Source organism: Sminthopsis crassicaudata, chromosome 5 (assembly GCF_048593235.1).
Source record: "Sminthopsis crassicaudata isolate SCR6 chromosome 5, ASM4859323v1, whole genome shotgun sequence".
In the NCBI taxonomy this organism is placed as follows: domain Eukaryota; kingdom Metazoa; phylum Chordata; class Mammalia; order Dasyuromorphia; family Dasyuridae; genus Sminthopsis; species Sminthopsis crassicaudata.
The window spans coordinates 50,227,033-50,246,409 of record NC_133621.1 but is presented as its reverse complement, the minus strand read 5'-3'; the positions used below and the strand labels follow the sequence as shown (position 1 = coordinate 50,246,409).

Here is a 19,377-nt window from a genome sequence, read left to right as displayed (position 1 = left end):
GAAGTGGTGCATGGTAGATTCCCAGTTTCATATGCAATTATTTCTTTTTTTATTATACTATGTTATGGAGATACTTGTTTTAATTCCAAAAATCAAAATTAAAATTTCATAAGTTAAAAATAAAATAAATCATCTAAAAAGAAAGGTAATGAAGGGATATTATATAAAACATCTAACTTTTCTACTTGTGACTATTCCTGCTTAGGACTGAAAAAGAGAGAAAAGATGTAGCTTTGGATGCAAGAGCATTAGCTATAGATGCCAAAGTGGCAGTCCCAACTGTACCTTTTCTAATTGCTCACAAGTAAAAAGATTACAGGACAATTCTCAGGGCATGCATCAGACTGAAAAGATAATTTTTTTTCTGAGAGGATGGATGGTGTTTGGTCCCAGACATGGACAGTGCTAAAGCAATGACAGACTTGGAGATCTAGTCCATCCCCCTGTTTTTAAAGATGGTGGAACTAAGATTCTAACCCAACTCTTATGATTCTACAGGTACACTTTTCATTGGTACCATGCCATCATCCTAGATGATATATATGGTCATACCCATTCAGTACCTAATGATGATGGGAGGAAGATAAAGAACTTTCAACTAACCTAAGTTGAAGAGAATTCTGGACTTGAGAGTCAGAAAAATCAGAGTTTAAAATCAGCACAAAATATCTATTAGCTGTGTGACCTTGAGAATATCAATTAACCTTTTCTGATTCCTCATCTATAAAATAAAAAAAGATACATGTGATCACCTCTAAAGACCCTTCCCATCTTTATATCTATGGTCCTAGAAGTAAAGCCATAGGAGAAAGCATTAGGGACCAACTGCCACACTCAGTTTCCTCATCTGGAAAATGGGGATAATAATACCATCTACTTCACAGGGTTGTTTTGAGAATCAAATGAGATAATGTATAAATTACTTTCAAACTCTAAAGGGCTACATAGGTTCAAATTGTTTCCCCTAGCTTTCTGGGTAGTTAAATCTTGTTCAAATTAGCTGAAAAGGATATAATATAATTAATAGGTAAGAATATAACAAGAGTTCATCATACCACTGGTGTTTTTTATGTGGTGTAATGGAAAAAATGCTCAAATTGGAGGGCTGAAATTTGGACTGGTAGATAAAAGGCCTTTTGAGATCATTTAGGTCAATTCCCTCACATTATCAGAAAGTGTGAAGCCACTTGCTCAAGAAAGCTGACAGATTCAGAATCTGAACCCTGGTCTTGGGAGCCCAATTCAAGGGCAAGAAGACAACTCCTCTCACAGTAAGATCTACTTACCTTCTTTAAGAAGTCTTTCCCAGTTGTCCTTAATCTTGGTGCCTTCCCTCTAAAATTACCTCCCTTTTATTCGGATTAGATCTTGTTTGCACATAGTTGTTTACATGTTGTCTCCTCATTGGGATTTGAAGACTCTGAGTTCCTTGAAAACAGGGATTGATTTTTTCCCCCTCTTTCTTTGTATTCTCAGTGTTTAGCACCAAGCTTGGCAATAATAAGGCTAAATGACTAACAGAAAACTCGATGGATCTTGAATGTTGATGGCCCGGCTTTGAATCCTGAATCTCCTACTTAAGTCTCTATGTGACCTTGGGAAACTATCTTTCTAAGTTTGCATTTCCTCTTGTGCTCCAAGTCACATGATACCTAAATTCTTTGAATCTTTGGGTAATCTTCCCAGATATATAAGTAGTTGAGGTGTCATTCCTATAATCATAGATATTTAATTCATCACTCTGGATCACTGTTCCATTATTCACTGACAAGTTCTTAGCAAATACCTATTGGTCTCATCTTTAGAAGTGCCATCCTTGCTTGACAAATTCTAGGATTAAAAAATATCTTTATATGCACTGATCCAGGAAAGATTTTTCTTCCCTTAAGGTGAAATAGTACTCATCTAAAATCATGAAGAGTAAATCATTTTGAAGATTTAACAAACTCCCTGTAGCCCTTGCAAGCCTCTCTCCTGTATTTGAAAATGCAAAAACAAGGGTTCTTCCAAGCCCAAGAGCATTAATAAGCTAAACTTGGATGAACAAAAAGTCTTATGTGGATAGATTTTTAAGTTTTCATTAATTTTCTTAAATGTATTTAGCTCTTTACTAAGGGTATCGCCAGGATTAATTTGTAAGATAGTGGTGAACTTGTTCTAAAAAAGGAAAGAATCCTAATACAATAGGTAGCCATCATTTTAACATCATTATCAATTTTGGACATAAGAAAGAATACCTGTCTCAACATTGCTTTAAAGGCCCTATATCGGAGTCTCTTTGTAAGAATCTCTCCAGCTTTGCCAAATGTGAAGCCCTGTTGAAAAGAAAAGAACACATCAGGAAAAGGAAGGGAAGAAACATTTACTCAGTGTATTATGTTCGATGCATTATGCTAAACACATAGCTTATTTATAAATATTAATTCATTACAGAGTTTCTTTAATAGAAGACTAGTGACTGGGAAGTGGGGGGGGAATTATCACCCCTGAGGAACCCCAATGTCACAGGTACTTTAGAGCAGCACATCTGCTTCTAGTGCTACATGACCTTACTGGGCAAATATTCTTCTTGGTCTAGACCTCTTTTCCAATTGGATACTCATAGGATAGCCATGGTTATTTCTTCCATTGTGATTCTTGTCACTTAGAGTTCTCTATCTAAATTCCACACTGCTAGCCTTCAAAGCCTTTTCTCAAAACCCATTATTTTGATGAAATCTTTCTTGGCTACTTTCACTTTTCCATGATCTTTCCTTTCTGTGAATACTTAGAATTGTAGTATTTGGAAGTATTCAATCTTATACTTGATTGTATTTTGCCTTTGTACACAAGTAAGTTATTTCAGGTACTTCTGTCTTATCTCCTCAGTGTCTGGATTTTCCACTCTTCCTGTTATGGCTTTGGTGAGCATCTGGCACTCATATGCTTCTAACTCCCTAGCTATTATTATTATTATTATTATTATCTCTCCTTTATTATATATTAACTATATCTCTCCTTCCCCATATTGTCATGTATACCCTTATCTATTTACATGTTGTATTTTCCAATAGAAGGGAAGTGCTTTGAGGGCAGGAGCCATTTTTTTTTTCTTCATTTTGGTTTAGAAGTCTTGGCCACTAACACAATACTGTCTAATGAGAAGACCCTAAACAAATTTTTATTAGATTGGATTGGATTACTAAATGTTAATTCTATGAACACAGATTTAAAAGAGCATGAACTGGCAAAAGAAATCACAGTGAAAAAGAAAGTACAATGATCAAAATTAGGTAGAGCATCTTAAAGTTTGCAATTTCATCAAGTCATTTGAAAGCTATAATACTGAATTCTTGAGAGCCATGTTCTCTACTGGCTTTTTCTTGCTACTGCTATTTTTACCTTAAGACACAAATATCATCCTTACTTAAGAAAGGATCCCAGTTCTATAAACATTGGGTAAATTTTAGCATTAGTAAAGAAAATTTATGTATTTTCATTTTAAGCCTTGAATGACATTTCTCAGTGTTTTTCTAGGTTAAAGATTAATATTTCATTTAAAATATCCTATTTGTTGCAAAGCTTTTTAGGGTTCACTCAAATTCCATATCTAATTATGATGTTAAATCCCACACTCAGCTCCCTATGACTCCCACTGTATTCTCAATTACACAATAAGGGGAGGAAGTGTGCCAATTGGAAAGGCATAAAGAGATGGAACAAAGAGGAAAGAGAAGTATGTACATGTTTTGTCAAGGTTGACCCAACTTTTAATAAAATCAACAGAGTACATTCGCAAATAGGCCAAGTTTTAGTTACATTTTTACCAATGGAAAATCAACCACCACTGTGTGTCAGGCCCAGAAACGCTAATGATTTCCCTCTATAACTACATTGCATGTAACTTGTATTTGTTTTGTAATTATTCTATGCCTCCTATATAGACACAACATCCCCCTCCCAATAGAATGCAAGCCTCATGAGAGTAGGGATCCATTTGCTTTTTTGTCTTTATATTCATAGCACTCAGGGGCTATATTTCATAAGCCTTATTAAATGCTTGTTGATTGACTGAATGACCATGCTAAGACAAACATGAAAGTTCCTTCACATAGCTTACATTTTATAGGGGAGAAAACACATGCAAATGTTTGTAGAAAATAAGTGAAAATCTGCATACTTACTTGAAGAAAAAAGGTAATGAAAGAAATAACTCCAAGTACTAAAAATAATAACGAAAACAAATCACTATTACGCTTTCTTTCTTCAGGTCCATGAGGTTGTGTGAAGATCTACAAAAAATAATTTATTTTTATCAAAAGAATGTAAACATTACCATAATGACTCACCACAAAAGTCTACGTGTCCCAATAGTCTTTTGTCAACAGAGGTCTCAAAATATCAATGGAACCACTTTTTTGAGATCTAGCTTACAGTTTATTCACATATCAATTTTTCTCTTAAACATGTTACCATTCATGCATTTGTCTAAAAGTTTTACATAATCTATTTACATTTTACGTGAACTACTTTGGGGGGAGTAATGAACACCACAAGGGAAAATGTTTCAAGTGATACAGTTCTCTACAAATATTAAAGGAATGCAAAGTTGAGGGTTTGAAACATAAAGTAAACTGATACATAAGGCTTTCTCCTCTGGCAAAAGATGGATTACCTCATTATAAAATCAAGATCATGGAATTTAGTGCCACAGAGGACTCATCTGACTTCTTCTCTGAGCTCTAGACCCATGTCTCTACCTGCATAAAGGATCCCACTTGGGTAAATCTTCAAACTTCAAACATTGCTCTTTTCATTCTACCATTGCAATCTGTGGCACCTGGCATATTATTTCTGACTTATAGCTCCCTCTCATCTCTCATATCTAACCAACTATCAAATTTCAACCATTAGTAAGAGGGAATGAACAAATCCAACTTCCAAATTAGATTTGGAAGATCACAAAATCACCCAACCTATCTGCTTACTTAATAGATAAGGACCAGAATCAAGAGAGATCGGGGCTTGCTTGAAAAATCTACACAGTGCAGAGTCACTTCAAATCCACATTTCCTGAACCCTAATCTAGCATTCTTTTTCCTACCACAAGTTCTGCTAATATTGAAATAGATCTATAAGTGGCCCAACAGAGTCATTTTGAGTCTTGCCCCTCTTTCTAAAAGGGCATTATATTCCTACACTAACTACCAAAGAAGCAGTGAAGTAGTAATATGCAGAAATGTCAATTTCTACTGGCCTCATTCCCTTACTCCTGGTACTTGAAACACATTAAATCTCTTTTTTCCCCTCCATATGCCCAAAGGCTAATTTTTATTTAAGTTTATTTGAAGATATGACTTTTTAAAAGCCCATCCTTAATTACAACACAAAGTGTTGTCATTGCTTAAGGCAAGACTCAAAATCTTGTAGTCACTGAAATGCATCATGCTACTCATAGCTCTTACCCCAATAATCCTGGAAAATATTACAGAAAATGCTGGCTGAAGACCTCCATTGATGATGGCACAAAAAGTGCCAACCACAAAATAAGGCCATTCTGTCTTATTCATTTTCAGAATCCTGAGAAAAGAAACTTGAGGCACATTTTCATCCTAGAAAATAAAGACATCATGACAAATAACAGAACTTTCAAAATAAAATAATTTTGGTGTAAACTTTCTCCAGCTTCAAGTGCATGAGTAGCTCCCAACCATCCAGCACTTGCATCTCTCCCCTCTGTTGTTTTAGTGGGTAGTCAAATGCAAAAATCAGTATCAATTCACTTGGGCAACAGGGAGGATGTTTGCTTTGCAATCTTGCAACAATAACTAATAGTCATTCAGGCATGTCACACTAACTCAGATTTAATGTTTGCAGTTTTCATTTGAACATCACTATGCTCTATTGACTAAATATAGACTGGTCAAACTTCATGTAAGTTACAAGGCACAGCATCCACGGTTTTGCTTCTCCACTTCAATAAACATCAACTACATGTAAAACACACTGCCAGGTGATGATGATAAGTCAATCCCCGCCCTCCACGCTAAATTCAAATTTTTCTCTTTTTCCATTTTCCATTCTAGATCTTACACTTCAAACAAGCAGTTTCAGTGATTCATTTTTTCAAAGTTAAACAAGGTATCATCAACATGTCAATTTGCTATTTTTAATATAATTATAAGGAATCAGATTTAGATCTGGCTGAACACTAACTGATCCAAACATGTTATTTTACAGATAAGAAAACAAAAGTCCAGGTAGGTTGAATGATTGTAAGCCTTAGAGGTGGAATTTGAATTCAGGTCTTTAGAATGTAGAATGTAGTCTTTCCCTATGTTACCCAGAGAATATTCACTTAAATGTTATATTTTACGGACAGCATATCATTTGATAAGATGAATACAGGTGAAAGTTTTTTCTCCTGGTTCTTGTTTTCACATTATTAATTCAGATAAAGCCTTAAGTCCAAAGTAGTACTGATTAAAAGTTATCTAACTTTTCATCAACTGATTATTAATTATTAATAGTTGTTAGTTGTCTAACTTTTCATAAACAATTAATTTCATTTGTAAAATAATTCTAATTCCTCATTATGGCATGAAGGTCACTCCAAGTTGCCCTGTAACTGCAGTACTTAACACAATGCTTAATAAATGCTTATTAGCATGACTCGACTGAATGCTACACCAGTGAGTCAAGGGGCTCTCACAAGTTCTGCCAGACTGGAAAAGTTTTCAGTATGAGTCTGGTGAAGACTGTATATCCTCCATGAGGGTACCAGCATAGTTCAGTTGGAAGAGGCCTATTATCAGAAGATTGACACCTACATGATATATGTAGGTATGTATATATACATACACTTACTAGCTGTGTGACTCTGAGTAAGTCAATTTAATTATTGTTTTTTTTTAAAAACTTTTTAATTGATATATGTATATATGAATTATATATAATATATATATAATAATATATGTAATATATATATATATTCCCCATTGTGAGAGTTAGCGTCATGATGTCCCCATAACCTAGAAAATCTGCATAAAATTTTTTAGCCCTCTCTTCATACATGTATTTGATTATTATGATATCAAAAAATAAAATATGTTACTGTTATGCAACACTATACATATATTTTATGCTTTTCTGAGTGTCGAACTTTTTCTATGTTGTCTGTGGCTTCTGCAAAATTCCCCCCAAATTCCCATTTAATTTCTTATGCTGACCCACAGTATATTGAAACCATGATGGGGAAAGTCATGATGTAGAAAGGATAACTGTATCTCTCTCTCTCTCTCTTTATATAGATAGATATTGATATAAAACACATCCCTATGTCAATTTTATTTCCAAATATATTTACTACTTAGTGATACATTTTATTCTTATAAGTCAAAAAGGGAACCATCACTGTCTCTGGCAATATCTAGCTAGCTATTTATCTATCCATCTATCCATCCATATATATTTAAATTTAGTTGTATCTATCTATCTATTCTTTTCCACAACCATACTCTGCAAAAAGATAAGTGCCTTTTTAACAAAGAATTATTTTTGTCTATAAAAATTCATAAATAGTGCTCTGAGATGCAAAAAGAAGTTATACTAAGGAAATTAAGGATCCTTGAACTATTACAGTAAAAACAATTTCTGAGTTTTTACTATTATACCATTTTTTTTTTTTTTTGCAAAATCATGAAAACAGGAAACTAACAGAGAAAAGTAAGCAGTTGATGGTCAAACAGACATGTGAAGATAGGCAAAGAAATTTGACTTTTTTGTGGGCTACTTGGTTCCTCTTTTAAATTTTAGATTTTTTTTTTTAAAGCAAAATACAAAGCTTAAATCTGATCTTGCTTGTTGTAATCCTGGGGAAAACAGCCCTGGCCATGGGACCAGACTTACAAGTTTCTTCTCCTCTTCAGTGGTTTTTTTCTCTAATGTCTGTGTCTTCTTAACACTTAAGCGACTTGATCGTCTTCTTAGGCTCCTGGATTCAAAACCTTTTGTAGTTGGTTCTGAGGTATTTATTTCATTTTTCAGTTCATCTGAATCACTCTCTGATTCGATCTGATTTCCTGTTGTCTAAAATAAACAAGACGTGCTTTAAAGACGTGCTGTCAAATTAATCTAGTTTAACAAATAATATTAAAGATTTAAGTTGGAGGTTACTAAGATTAATATTCTGTTTCTTTCTTTCTTTTCAGCAATAGATTACTAAGAAATAACTAGCTATTCAAGTGTTTACTTTACACATTTATATATGTAGGTATGTATATATACATACACTTATGAGCTGTGTGACTGAGTAAGTTAATTCAATCCTACTTGCTTGTGTTTTCCCATTTTTCAAATGAGCTAAAGGAAAAATGGAGAACCATTCCAGTATTTTCGCCAAAAAAAATCAAATAAGCTCATGAAGAGTCAAACACAACTGAAACATATAACATACATATGTTGTGTGTAAAGACACATACATATATTTATACATATATGCACATATACATTCAAAGATAAAATTGATAAATAATTAAATCATGCATGTAAGATGCAATAAGAATCATGGAGACAAAAGAAAATACAAGGAGAATTGATTTTTAAAGAAGAATCTAGAAACACAATGTCAAAATGTGATTATATCATACGTCTATATCATTCACTTTTCTTTTCTACAATGATGCCTTATGTGTATTCTTTTGTATCATTTTTCTTAGGTAATTACAGAGACCTAATCACTTTTGTCTTGGCTTTGATCTTAATCACCTTCCCAATTTATATTCCCAATTTTTTTTTCAGTTACTTTATCTTAAGGGTCAAAATTTTAAAACAGCAATAACTCTTACCTAATATCTTCTCTACTTTTAAAAGTGATCTTGAAGAGAGGACTACTTACTTTCAGTAAAAATCAAAGCAAAATCCATGTTTATGAGGAAAAGCTTACACACACACACACACACACACACACACACACATACATAGTGAAAATGTACCTGCATGGTAACAAGTTTGAAGTAAACACCTTCCTGTTTCATTAATTCATCATGATTTCCTTGCTCCACAATTACACCATCCTCAAAGCCAGCTATAACATCTGCATTACGGATAGTAGACAAACGATGGGCTATTACAATAGTGGTCCGGCCTTCTCTTGCCTATGGAGAAAGCAAATTGGAATTAAGCAAAAAAAAAATTTTAAATTGTAACATACTCAGGATCAGGTATAAATAAAATATGGTATTGGAGGCAACACTAACCCTGCAATGGAATTTCTGACTCTTATCAATAGCATACATTACCCAAGGTACAGTACAAATGAGCTAAAGAAGAAAATGGAGAACCACTCCAATATTTTTTGCCAAGAAAAACCCCAATAAGGTCATAACATTCACAGATGTCCAAAAATTAAAGGAAAATCTCCAGGACTCTGGACATCTCCTTTTGGGATAATTGATGGGAAGATCTATGTAAGAACTGCACAATATCAATATCCATTAGAAAGGATATAATCTGCACTGATGGAGGGACTAGTTATACCAAGAAGATCATGAATCTTTCAAAGTAAGAGTACCAAAAATAACAATGACTTGCAAGCTTGTTATTAAGGTGTTGATGACAATGTTATCATTAGTGATTCATTCTTTGTGTTTTTATTCCTAACACCCAGCAGAGAATCTGGTATATAGTAGGCACTTAATAAATTAATTGTTTATTCATTGATAATGGTATTGCATCAAATGCCATAACGGATGACCTAAAAGTTTAAGTTTTGAATCTTAGATATAATTTTTATTGACATTTTAACTTATCTGAAGCATAGAGGCAGCATGGTTCAATGGATACAGAATCAAAGAACCTGGATTCAAATTCTGCCTCGCTCACTTCCTATCTGTGTAAACTGAAGCAAATAGATTTCTCTCTCTAGGTCTCAGTTAACTCAGCTATTAATATAGAGGACATAGATTTTTTTTGTTGTTCAGTCATGTCTGACTCCTTGTGACCTCATGTAGGGTTTTCTTGGTATAAAGATACTGGAATAGTTTTTTCATTTCCTTATCCAGTTAATTTTACAGATAAGGAAAATGAGGAAAACAGGGATCAGTGACATTAACCCTGCAATGGAATTTCTGACTATCAAAGCATGCATTCTCCAATGTACAGTACTAATATTCATGAATATTCAAAGAATTAAAGGAAAATCTCCAGCACTCTGGTCTTCCTGACTCTAAGCCTGACATTGTATCCACTGTGTCACCAAACTGTTCTGGGGGAGGGGAGAAAGATAAATTAAATGACCTCTAAGGTCCCTTTAAATTCTAAATATATGATTCTTTAAAGGACAGCTTAATGGTAATGCTCAACCTAAATATATGCAACTGTACTGCTGATTTCTAGAATTATTTATTTCATTATTATTGTTTTAAAAAAAGAAAAAACTTATAACTGTAGCTATAATTCTTGGTTTTCATCTATGATTTCCATGTTAAATTTAATAATTGTTAACTTCAATAAACATCTAAAAAGTTGTGTAATATAGTAAGCACTCTAAGCATTTAATTATGATTTCATGTATTTTCAGCTTCAATAACATTGACCAGAGTCTACAAATAGTTATTGGATCTTTGAGAGAGAATAGAAAAATAACATTTTTATGTTATTCTCTGAAGAGTCCATGAGGAGACAAAAGTTTAGACACTGTTAACTGTGATGGCTTACAAGAAGCTACAAGAAATAAGTTAGCACTTATAATAATTGCTAAAAGTAACTTTACCTATGATTGTTCTTACAACTGATACATTGTTGATGATAATGGTTAAAATTACTTGTAATGGAGCAGTGGCTACAATAGGTAGAGTACCAGCCCTAGAGTCGGCAGGACCTCAGTTCAAATCCAGCCTCGGATATTTGATACTTATTAGCTATGTGACCCTGGGCAAGTATAAATCCTGATTATCTCACAAATAAATAAATAAATAAAATTACTTGTAACACTCTGAATAACAGTACAACTAGTAATTCTAATGTTTATTTAAGCCTAGGAGATTAAAAGATTTTATGTACATATATATGCATAAGTTTCAATAGTTTAAAACTATACTAAGGCACAAATATTTGTCCCCTCTGTATTCTTATCTGCTCTCCCCTCCCTCTATTGATTCTCATTCTCTCCCTTTGTCTCCTTCTCTTTCTCTCTTTTTCTCTTTCCCTCCCCCACTCTCCCTTTCCTCTTCCTTTCCCTTTTCCTCTTTCTCACTCCTTTTCTATCTGTCTCTCTCCCCCCTCTATCTTTCTCTTCTTTCCATCTTCCCCTCTCTCTCCCCATCTCCCTCTTTTTCGCACGCTCTCTCTTTCTGTTTCTCTGTCTCTCTTCTCTTTTCCCCTTCTCTCCCTCCCTCTCAAAAGTCTTGCATCTTTAATGCAGTTTTAAGCTATTTAATCTATTAAAGCTGAAAACTGCACTAAGACATCTGAGATAGCCTTTATAATGTGTGTATATATGTATATATATATACATGCACACACATACATGTGTGTTGTGTGTATTTGAAATTTTAAAGCACTATGAAAATTTAAATACTAAAAAAATTATTCTTCCTACCTAAAATTTGGCTTATAAAAATCAAAGATCTGGATATTTTCTTTAGATGGCTAGGAGGAATTATCTTAGAAATTACTGAAGAAAATTCCATTTTCTTAGAATAATTCAAAAGGGCATAAAATTAACATATCCTTATTTCCATTGCCAATTAAAGCCATTTTATTGAAATTCACTGACCTTATCCAGCGCCACTTGTACAACTGCTTCACTTTCCGTGTCTAAGGCTGATGTTGCCTCATCAAGCAGAAGGATCTTGGGATTCCGAACCAGAGCTCGGGCAATTGCTATTCTCTGCTTCTGACCTCCGCTCAGCTGGGCTCCCCTTTCTCCAACCAAAGTGTCAAATTTCTGTTTTACAGGGAAGAGAAACACACATCAGAGTAGCTCTCAATATTCCTTTGTAGATCACTGTAAGAAACATCTATATCTCTACCTACTTCATATTCCAGATGTACATTACCAAGAAAGAAAGTCATTATCAGGTAAAGTCACTATTATCTAACAGGTTAAATGGCATAGTCCAATGAAATCCCCCCCACACACACACATACACACATTGTACACATATAAATGTGTATAGAATATACTCACATATGTATACATGTGTGCACAAAATATACATGCAACACATACACATACACTTCTGAAGACAAAATAGCAAAAGATCACTGAAATGAGAGCAGTGCTTTGGGTACAGCTATGGGATTATGGGACAAAAGTCACCAGAGCTAACCTACCCTTTCTATTCTTGCTTAGTAAACCTACTGAAATTAAAATTGCTAACTTTTAGAAACACCTAATGAAAAGATGGGAAAGTAGCTTTCTGCTCCAATCTGAATATCAGATGAACCTTGGGGAGTTACCATCAAAGGGGAAGGCAAAGTGGTCAAAATGTCAGATTTGACTTGTTGAGGGATTCTTGCTGTAAGGATGCAACTGCGAGGCTGACTAACAATGGAGCACAAATAGGTCACATTAGTCTCTGCTTTCATAGGTGTAACCACATGAGTAAGGAAGACATCTGAGCTAGAATAAGTGGAAAACCAACAGATGACAGTGTATCAGAGAAAGTAACCTAAAGGATAAAACCAATTGTTTTGTGTGGAATTAGCAACTCTGGAGAGAGAGAAGTCTTCTACCTGAGCTGAAAGTGAGAAGCCTAAATGCCTTGGTTTACATATCTTTGTTTTCCCTTCCTACCTCTAACGTAGGGTGCAGAAGGACTGTGACTATATTTGTATGGTGGTATTTTCCTTGCTATCTGTTTTTAATTGAATACTTTGTGCTTTGAATTCACATGCCCTATGATTTGGTCTGATTTTTTTTTTTAAACAAGCAGTATTAGATTGAAGCTTATGGGTTTCAGTTTTGGAAAGCTATTGACCAAAGAATACCTTGAACTTGGATGGGGAAGAGGGAGAAATGTAGCTTTCAAGGGCCCATATTAAAGTGCCTACATCTAGGATGGAAAATTTCTTACATGAGGAAGTTTCATGATGAAGTCATAGGCATTGGCTTCCTTGACAGCTTTTTCAATCTCTTCCATGGTGACATCTTCACGGCCATAACGAATATTTTCAGCAATTGTGGTTGCAAACAGTACTGGCTCCTGACTCACAACTCCAGTAATTTCCCGCAGGTATCTTACATTTAAGGTTCGAATATCCTGTCCATCAATGGTGACCTGGAAAAGAGGTGAATTTCACTTTCACGCATCTATGTAAGTCAAAAAGATTCAGGTCAAGCTAATACTAAGGAATTGTATGTATCATTAAATTGAAAGTTCAATAAAAGTCAATTCTCTTGAGAGCAACACCATTTTTTCAGGCACCTCAGTTATCTTTGATTTTCCATCTCTCTCAGCCCACAGATCCAAGCATCAAGTGTTGCCATCACAATTCCAAAATATGTCTCCCTTCTCTAATTTTCTCTCTTTTCACATTTGTTGCTGTTGTTGTTGCTCATCCATGTCTTACTCTTTAAGATTCCTTTTGGGGTTTTCTTGGTAGAGATACTGGAGTGATTTGTCATTTCCTTTTCCAGCTCATTTTACAGATGAGGAAACTGAGACAAACAGGAAAAGTGACTTGCCAAGGGTCACATAGCTAGTAAGTGTCAGAGGCTAGATTTGAATTTAGGTCTTCCTGACTTCAGGTATAGCTCTCTATCCACTCTGTCACCTAGCTGGTCCCTTCTCACATGGCTACCACCTTATCAAGGACTTAGTTATCTCTTGTCTAGAAAATTTTGATAGCCTCCTAATTGGCTTTCCTGTTCGCCATCCTCTTTTCTCTATAATCCATCCTCTCTATACAGTTGCTAAAATTAAAGTAGTTAAGACTTGCCTGCACTCAACTATCTTAAGTAGCTCCCTTTTCTTAAAGAAAAATTAAAATTCTTCAATATAACATTTAAAGTTGACAATCTGATTTGCAACTTAATTTCCAGTCATATTTTACTTTGTCCTTCACATCTTCAATATTCCAGCTAAAACTGGACTGCTTACTGTATCCCAAATTTAGCCATCTATAATTTTCCTTTGGTAAATTTGTATCATTTACCTAGAACACAATCCTTCCTCATCTCTGACAGTGTCCTTATCTTTTTATAAAGTTCAGCTTGAATAGGTATCACATCCAATAATTATGGATACCTTTCCTGATTCACCTCTTTCATAAATTACATTAAAAAAAATCTCAGCTGTGTATATTTTATATCCAACTAGTAGGGTTGTTGTTGTTAATCCTTTGTTTGCAAAGAGGACCAATGAAATTACAACAGATGATGTTTTAATTCATGAGTGAGTTGAATTTAAGTGAGTCAGAGATGCACAAAGTTGTTGGATTCACTCAACCAAAGTCATTAAAATCCAGTGGTGGGGCAAAAGTTAAGACAACTGGTGGTGACTTGGGATGTACTGGATGACTTTAGTATGTTCTATGACCAACTTCTTCTTCTTTTTCTTTTTTTTTTTTTTTTTTTTTGCTGAGGCAATTGGGGTTAAAAATGACTTGCCCAGGGTCACACAGCTATATAGTAAGTGTCTGAGACCAGATTTGAACTTGTGTCCTCCTAACTTCAGGACTGGTGCTCTAACCATCACACCACCTAGCTGCCTCCTATGACCAAGTGTTAAGTGCTAATCCACCCATTCTGCCAGAAAGAAGTCTTCCCATGTTTAGGGTAGAGGTTCTCTTAATTCACTACCAGGTTCGAAATCTCTTGGATATCCTCAATCTGAATGTCTATCTGTTAAGATGGGTTTTAACAGGATGTAGCTGCTGTACATGCTATAGCTTCTTAGACCCTCAAGTTAGTATTAGGTAACAAGTGAAAGTGAATAAATAGCCCTGAAAAATAGCAAGTGCACATATCAGAGGTGCCAGTTCCCTGATCATCCCATATACTCCATATCCTGGAAAGTCCAGTGTCCAAGTATAGAGTACTTTACATGCAACAGGTGCTTTAAAATATTGGTGGAACTGATTCTTACCATGCCTTCTGTGGGATCATATAACCTCTGTATCAACTGAACAGTTGTACTTTTCCCACAGCCACTGTTTCCAACCAAGGCTACTGTTTGTCCACTGTAAACCTTGAGATTGAGGCCCTTCAAAATCTGTACAGACAGGTAAGAAAAAGATAATTGGCATTAATACAATTTAGAAATTGAGAGTTTAACAAAACTTGATTGGAATTTAGAAGTTTTCTGTTCAAAATTATGCCTCAACTTAAGCATTCTATTTGAAGTTATTTTTATTGAATATTTCTTAGGTAAAATGCCAAACTAGATGAACATAGGATCTTGACAAAAATTCCTCCTCTAAAACACAACTCATCAATTTAATTTGTGCATCTATTTTACAGAAACAAAAAAGCCCATATCTTTATTACCAGTATTCCATTAGTCTTGTTTGGCTGTCAGACATGGTACACAATAATTCCTGAAAACTGAAGTAGTTATCTCTCAGTAGGCAACAGAGAAGTACAAGGAAAATGCACACAGATTGCAATATATAACCAATGAGGAAATTCAAAGAATAGGAATAAAAAGTATTATCAGAATAATGTATGACAGGAAGAAAAGATTGGTTAATCACAAGTTAAGAAGGCAAAGGAGGACAGTCAAATGGCCCAAGAATTCCATTAATATCTCTCATTGTTAGACAAAAGCAAGAAATCCTTCAGAGAACTTATGGGAGGACATATAGAAGAGACAAATAGGGCAAGTATTGATGAGTGATGATCTCTATCACAGGAGAGAAAATGCAAAATGATGAGACTATAGCTCCATTTGAGAATTTTGAGTCACTCACCTTAACTTCTTTCCGAGATGGGTAAGTGAAATGAACATTTTTGAACTCTAAGTTTCCTTTAATATTATCTGGTTTATGGCCATTTATCGAATAGCTGTCAATAGTTGGATTCTAAATAAAGTAAAACATGAAAAAAATGAGAAAACTTCTAGGCCACAAAATTGAATCTTTTCTCCCCAAGAAATTTAAATACAATGTCTTAAAGAACAACAACAAAAAAAAAGAGTGGACAACATAATTCTAGTAACATTATCAGATACAGTTACCATATAGGGCAGAGAAACACAGTGTTGCATAATAGAGTGTTGAGTTGAATTCAAAAAGATTCAGGCCTATATCTCACCGGTAACAATGAATACAAAAGAAGTAACAAGAAATAAAATACACAAGTCATGTATAAATGTGTGAATGCCATGTGATGGCAAAACATCCTGTTATTGATCCAGTTCAAGAACAGTTGGAAGCTGCTCAGAACATCAGTTCTGTACTGAACAAGCACTTAAAGCCATATGTGACTGTATAAATAAATTGGAAAAAAGTCATAAGAGCATCCTGAACCAATGGCTATGGAAATGGTATTTGAAGAATACCACATGACAATGGAAAACCTAATGTGAGTCTATAAGGATAAAAGTTGTATATGGATTACAATAAGGAAATTTAGGGAGGAGTGACAGTGACCACTCTTGTTATTATGTTCCCATAATAATAAAATCACAGGTCCTTGATGTATAGTATTGGGCAGCTAGATAACAGTTGGGCTGAAGTCAGGAACAGCTCTTTATGAGTTCAAATCCAGCCTCAGATACATATTAGCTGTGCGACCTGTGCAAGTCACTTAACCTGTTTCCTTCATTTGCTCATGTGCTGTAAGCCTAGCCACTATTAACATATGTCAGTAGGACCACATACACTTGTATGCCTGTAAACAATAAAATGCCTGACTTTAATTTTAAAAAAATCACCTTGTGTTTATATATTTTTCTTTTAAAATCTTATATTCATTAATATTACTTGGTTTTAATATCACTCTTACTGTTCTCATTCCAGCTAGACATTTCTTATAACAAAGTTTAAAAAATAGAAATATGAAGAAGCAGTTCAGGAAAACCAATCAACACATCAGTCATGTCTGACAATATATATGCAGGATACCTCTAGTCTATTCCTTTGCACATTTATGTTCTCATGTTCTTACTTAGCCCCTTGATACCCTTACATCTACAAATTTGGATTTTTATATATTACATCATATTAAGAGAATGTTAACATGTCTACTTTAAAATAATAAATGAAGAGAAAAATTTGAGAGAGATATTCTCAACTGGAAAGTGTATGTGTGTATGTGTGTGTGTGTTATACGTATATGTGATATGTATGCAAATATTAAAGACTTACATTATCTATTATCCTGAAGATTTCATAGGCTGCACCTCTTGCATTTGCAAAAGCTTCAATGCTTGGTGATGCTTGTCCAATACTGAAAGCTCCAATTAATACAGCAAAAAAGACCTGAGTAAATGGAAGGAAAATTATATGAGGTTCTTTAGTCCTTTTTTAGAACTCTAATCCTTTTTATTGAGCAATTTCACATTTCTTTATGTAGTCATTTATTTTATCTTTAATATTTAATTTTTACTTTATTTTCTCAATTACAAGTAAACAAAATTTTGTAGCACTTAAAAAAATACTGGGTTCCATAGTCTCTCCTTCCTTTTCTCCTCTCCTTCTTGAGAAGGTAAACAATTTGAAGTAGATTATGCATGTGTAGCCATGCAAGACATTTCCATATTAGCTATGTTAGAAAAAAAAGTGCTGACCAAAAAACTAAAAAACACAAAGAATAATAAAGTTAAAAGAAAAAACTGCTTGAATTTGCATTTGGACTCCATCAATTCTTTTTCTAGAGTCCTTCAGAATTGTCTTGGAGAAGACAAGCTTTACACATACTATGTTCCCTTCATATTTACCTTCTATATGTCTACTCTTCTCACTAAATGCCTTTGCTTTTAACTAATTGTGTCTTCTGGATATTAAGGATAAAAATGATGGTAGGGCTCATGAATCATGGCTTTTGGTTTATACAGACCCAGAAAGTACTTTAAATGAGACACAGAAAGCACTTTGAATCTGGGTTAGTCTATCTCTGGGGAACTGCCTATTGAATTAGGGGGCCAAGCAGCACTATATTGGATGCCTACAGGACCCCTTAACATGAATTGGTTTGGTAAGGCACTCCCTATTTTTTTTTTTGTATTCTTAGGGAATAAGTACAAGGTTGCAACCCCTTGCTAAGTTTTCTACCTAATATTTTCTATCTAACATATCTACCCAAGGTTATTTTTTTTCCTAATAGTCTATTAAGAATATCAGATATGCTTCTCATTGCCAAGAATTTTATAATTCAATTTAGAAGACTCTTCTCCCTCTTTCCCTCTCCCCTGCAGGGGGGAAGAAAAAAGAAGTGGAAGAAAGGAAGATAAAGAAAAAGAAAAGGAGGAAAAAGAAAAGGAGAATGGAGAGGAAGAGGGAAAAAAGGAAGAGGAGGAGAATGAGAAAAGAGAAAAAGAGGAGGAGGAAAAAGGAGAAGAGGTGAAGGAGAAGAAGGAAAAGGAAGAGGGGAGGAAGGAGGAGGAGGAGGAGAATGGAAAAGAAATAATGATTTTGACTAGTTGAAGAGACTGGGAGGTCATATTATACAATGGGTTATCAATATAAATATTCAAAGCCATAAGGAAGGTAATGTGATAGAGGCAAAAACTATAATTAAAGTACTGAAAGTTTTGAAAAAAAGTTGGTAGGATAAATTGAAAAACAGTTGATGGAAGCATCGAATATGGGGAGATATAAAAGTTAGGTATTAAATTTACTTTAAACAGTACCTTGTACATTGTTGGAACTCAGTAAATGCTTATGAAATATATTTCAAATTATAAACCTATATCCCTATTTCTTGATGGAGAAAGACTGAGTTATAAGCATCATTTGGATCCTTATTTTCAACTAAAAACATTAATTACAGTGGAGTTAACTGGTTTTCAGATAGTGGAATTCTAGTTAATTGGCAGCCCTGGAGAAAGAATGCTGAAATACATTTCTTTAAAAAATGCATTTGGATTTAACCCCTCCTCCTGACTCTTATTACTCCCCCCAATCCTTTTTTCAACTTTAAACAATCTGGATCTGTATAATAAATAAAACTAAAACTGTTTATATTTCTTATAAACAAAGTATAAATCATGTTTACATTTGTAAAGAATCATTTTAAATTATATTCTCCCTAAGATAAATTATAACATATCTTGAAAAGACCTCCATACTTTCCCTCCCCCCAAAATAATCCTTCACTTTCTAACATGCTTAGAAATGACTAAGATATTTCCCATTACTATCTTCATTTCTTTTTGCCTCAAGCTAGATAATTAGAGAAAAAAGATGCTCTCCTAAATGGAAACGTGATCATCTATGACATAGGCTATTTTT

At 34.3% G+C, this 19,377-nt stretch overlaps 1 protein-coding gene across 9 annotated transcripts in view; it reads right to left on the bottom strand.

The window, feature by feature from the left end:
- Positions 1–19,377, bottom strand: part of ABCB1 (ATP binding cassette subfamily B member 1) — a 193,776-nt gene that overhangs the window by 29,976 nt on the left and 144,423 nt on the right. For all 9 annotated transcript variants that reach the window (XM_074266626.1, XM_074266632.1, XM_074266629.1 and 6 more), the window contains 10 exons: positions 17,293–17,406; positions 15,895–16,005; positions 15,072–15,197; positions 13,059–13,262; positions 11,756–11,926; positions 8,973–9,134; positions 7,888–8,067; positions 5,445–5,591; positions 4,164–4,271; positions 2,238–2,315 (listed from right to left, as the gene is read on the bottom strand). In XM_074266626.1, the coding sequence (XP_074122727.1) occupies positions 2,238–2,315; positions 4,164–4,271; positions 5,445–5,591; positions 7,888–8,067; positions 8,973–9,134; positions 11,756–11,926; positions 13,059–13,262; positions 15,072–15,197; positions 15,895–16,005; positions 17,293–17,406 (1,401 nt within the window). The remainder of the gene's footprint in view (positions 1–2,237; positions 2,316–4,163; positions 4,272–5,444; positions 5,592–7,887; positions 8,068–8,972; positions 9,135–11,755; positions 11,927–13,058; positions 13,263–15,071; positions 15,198–15,894; positions 16,006–17,292; positions 17,407–19,377) is intronic.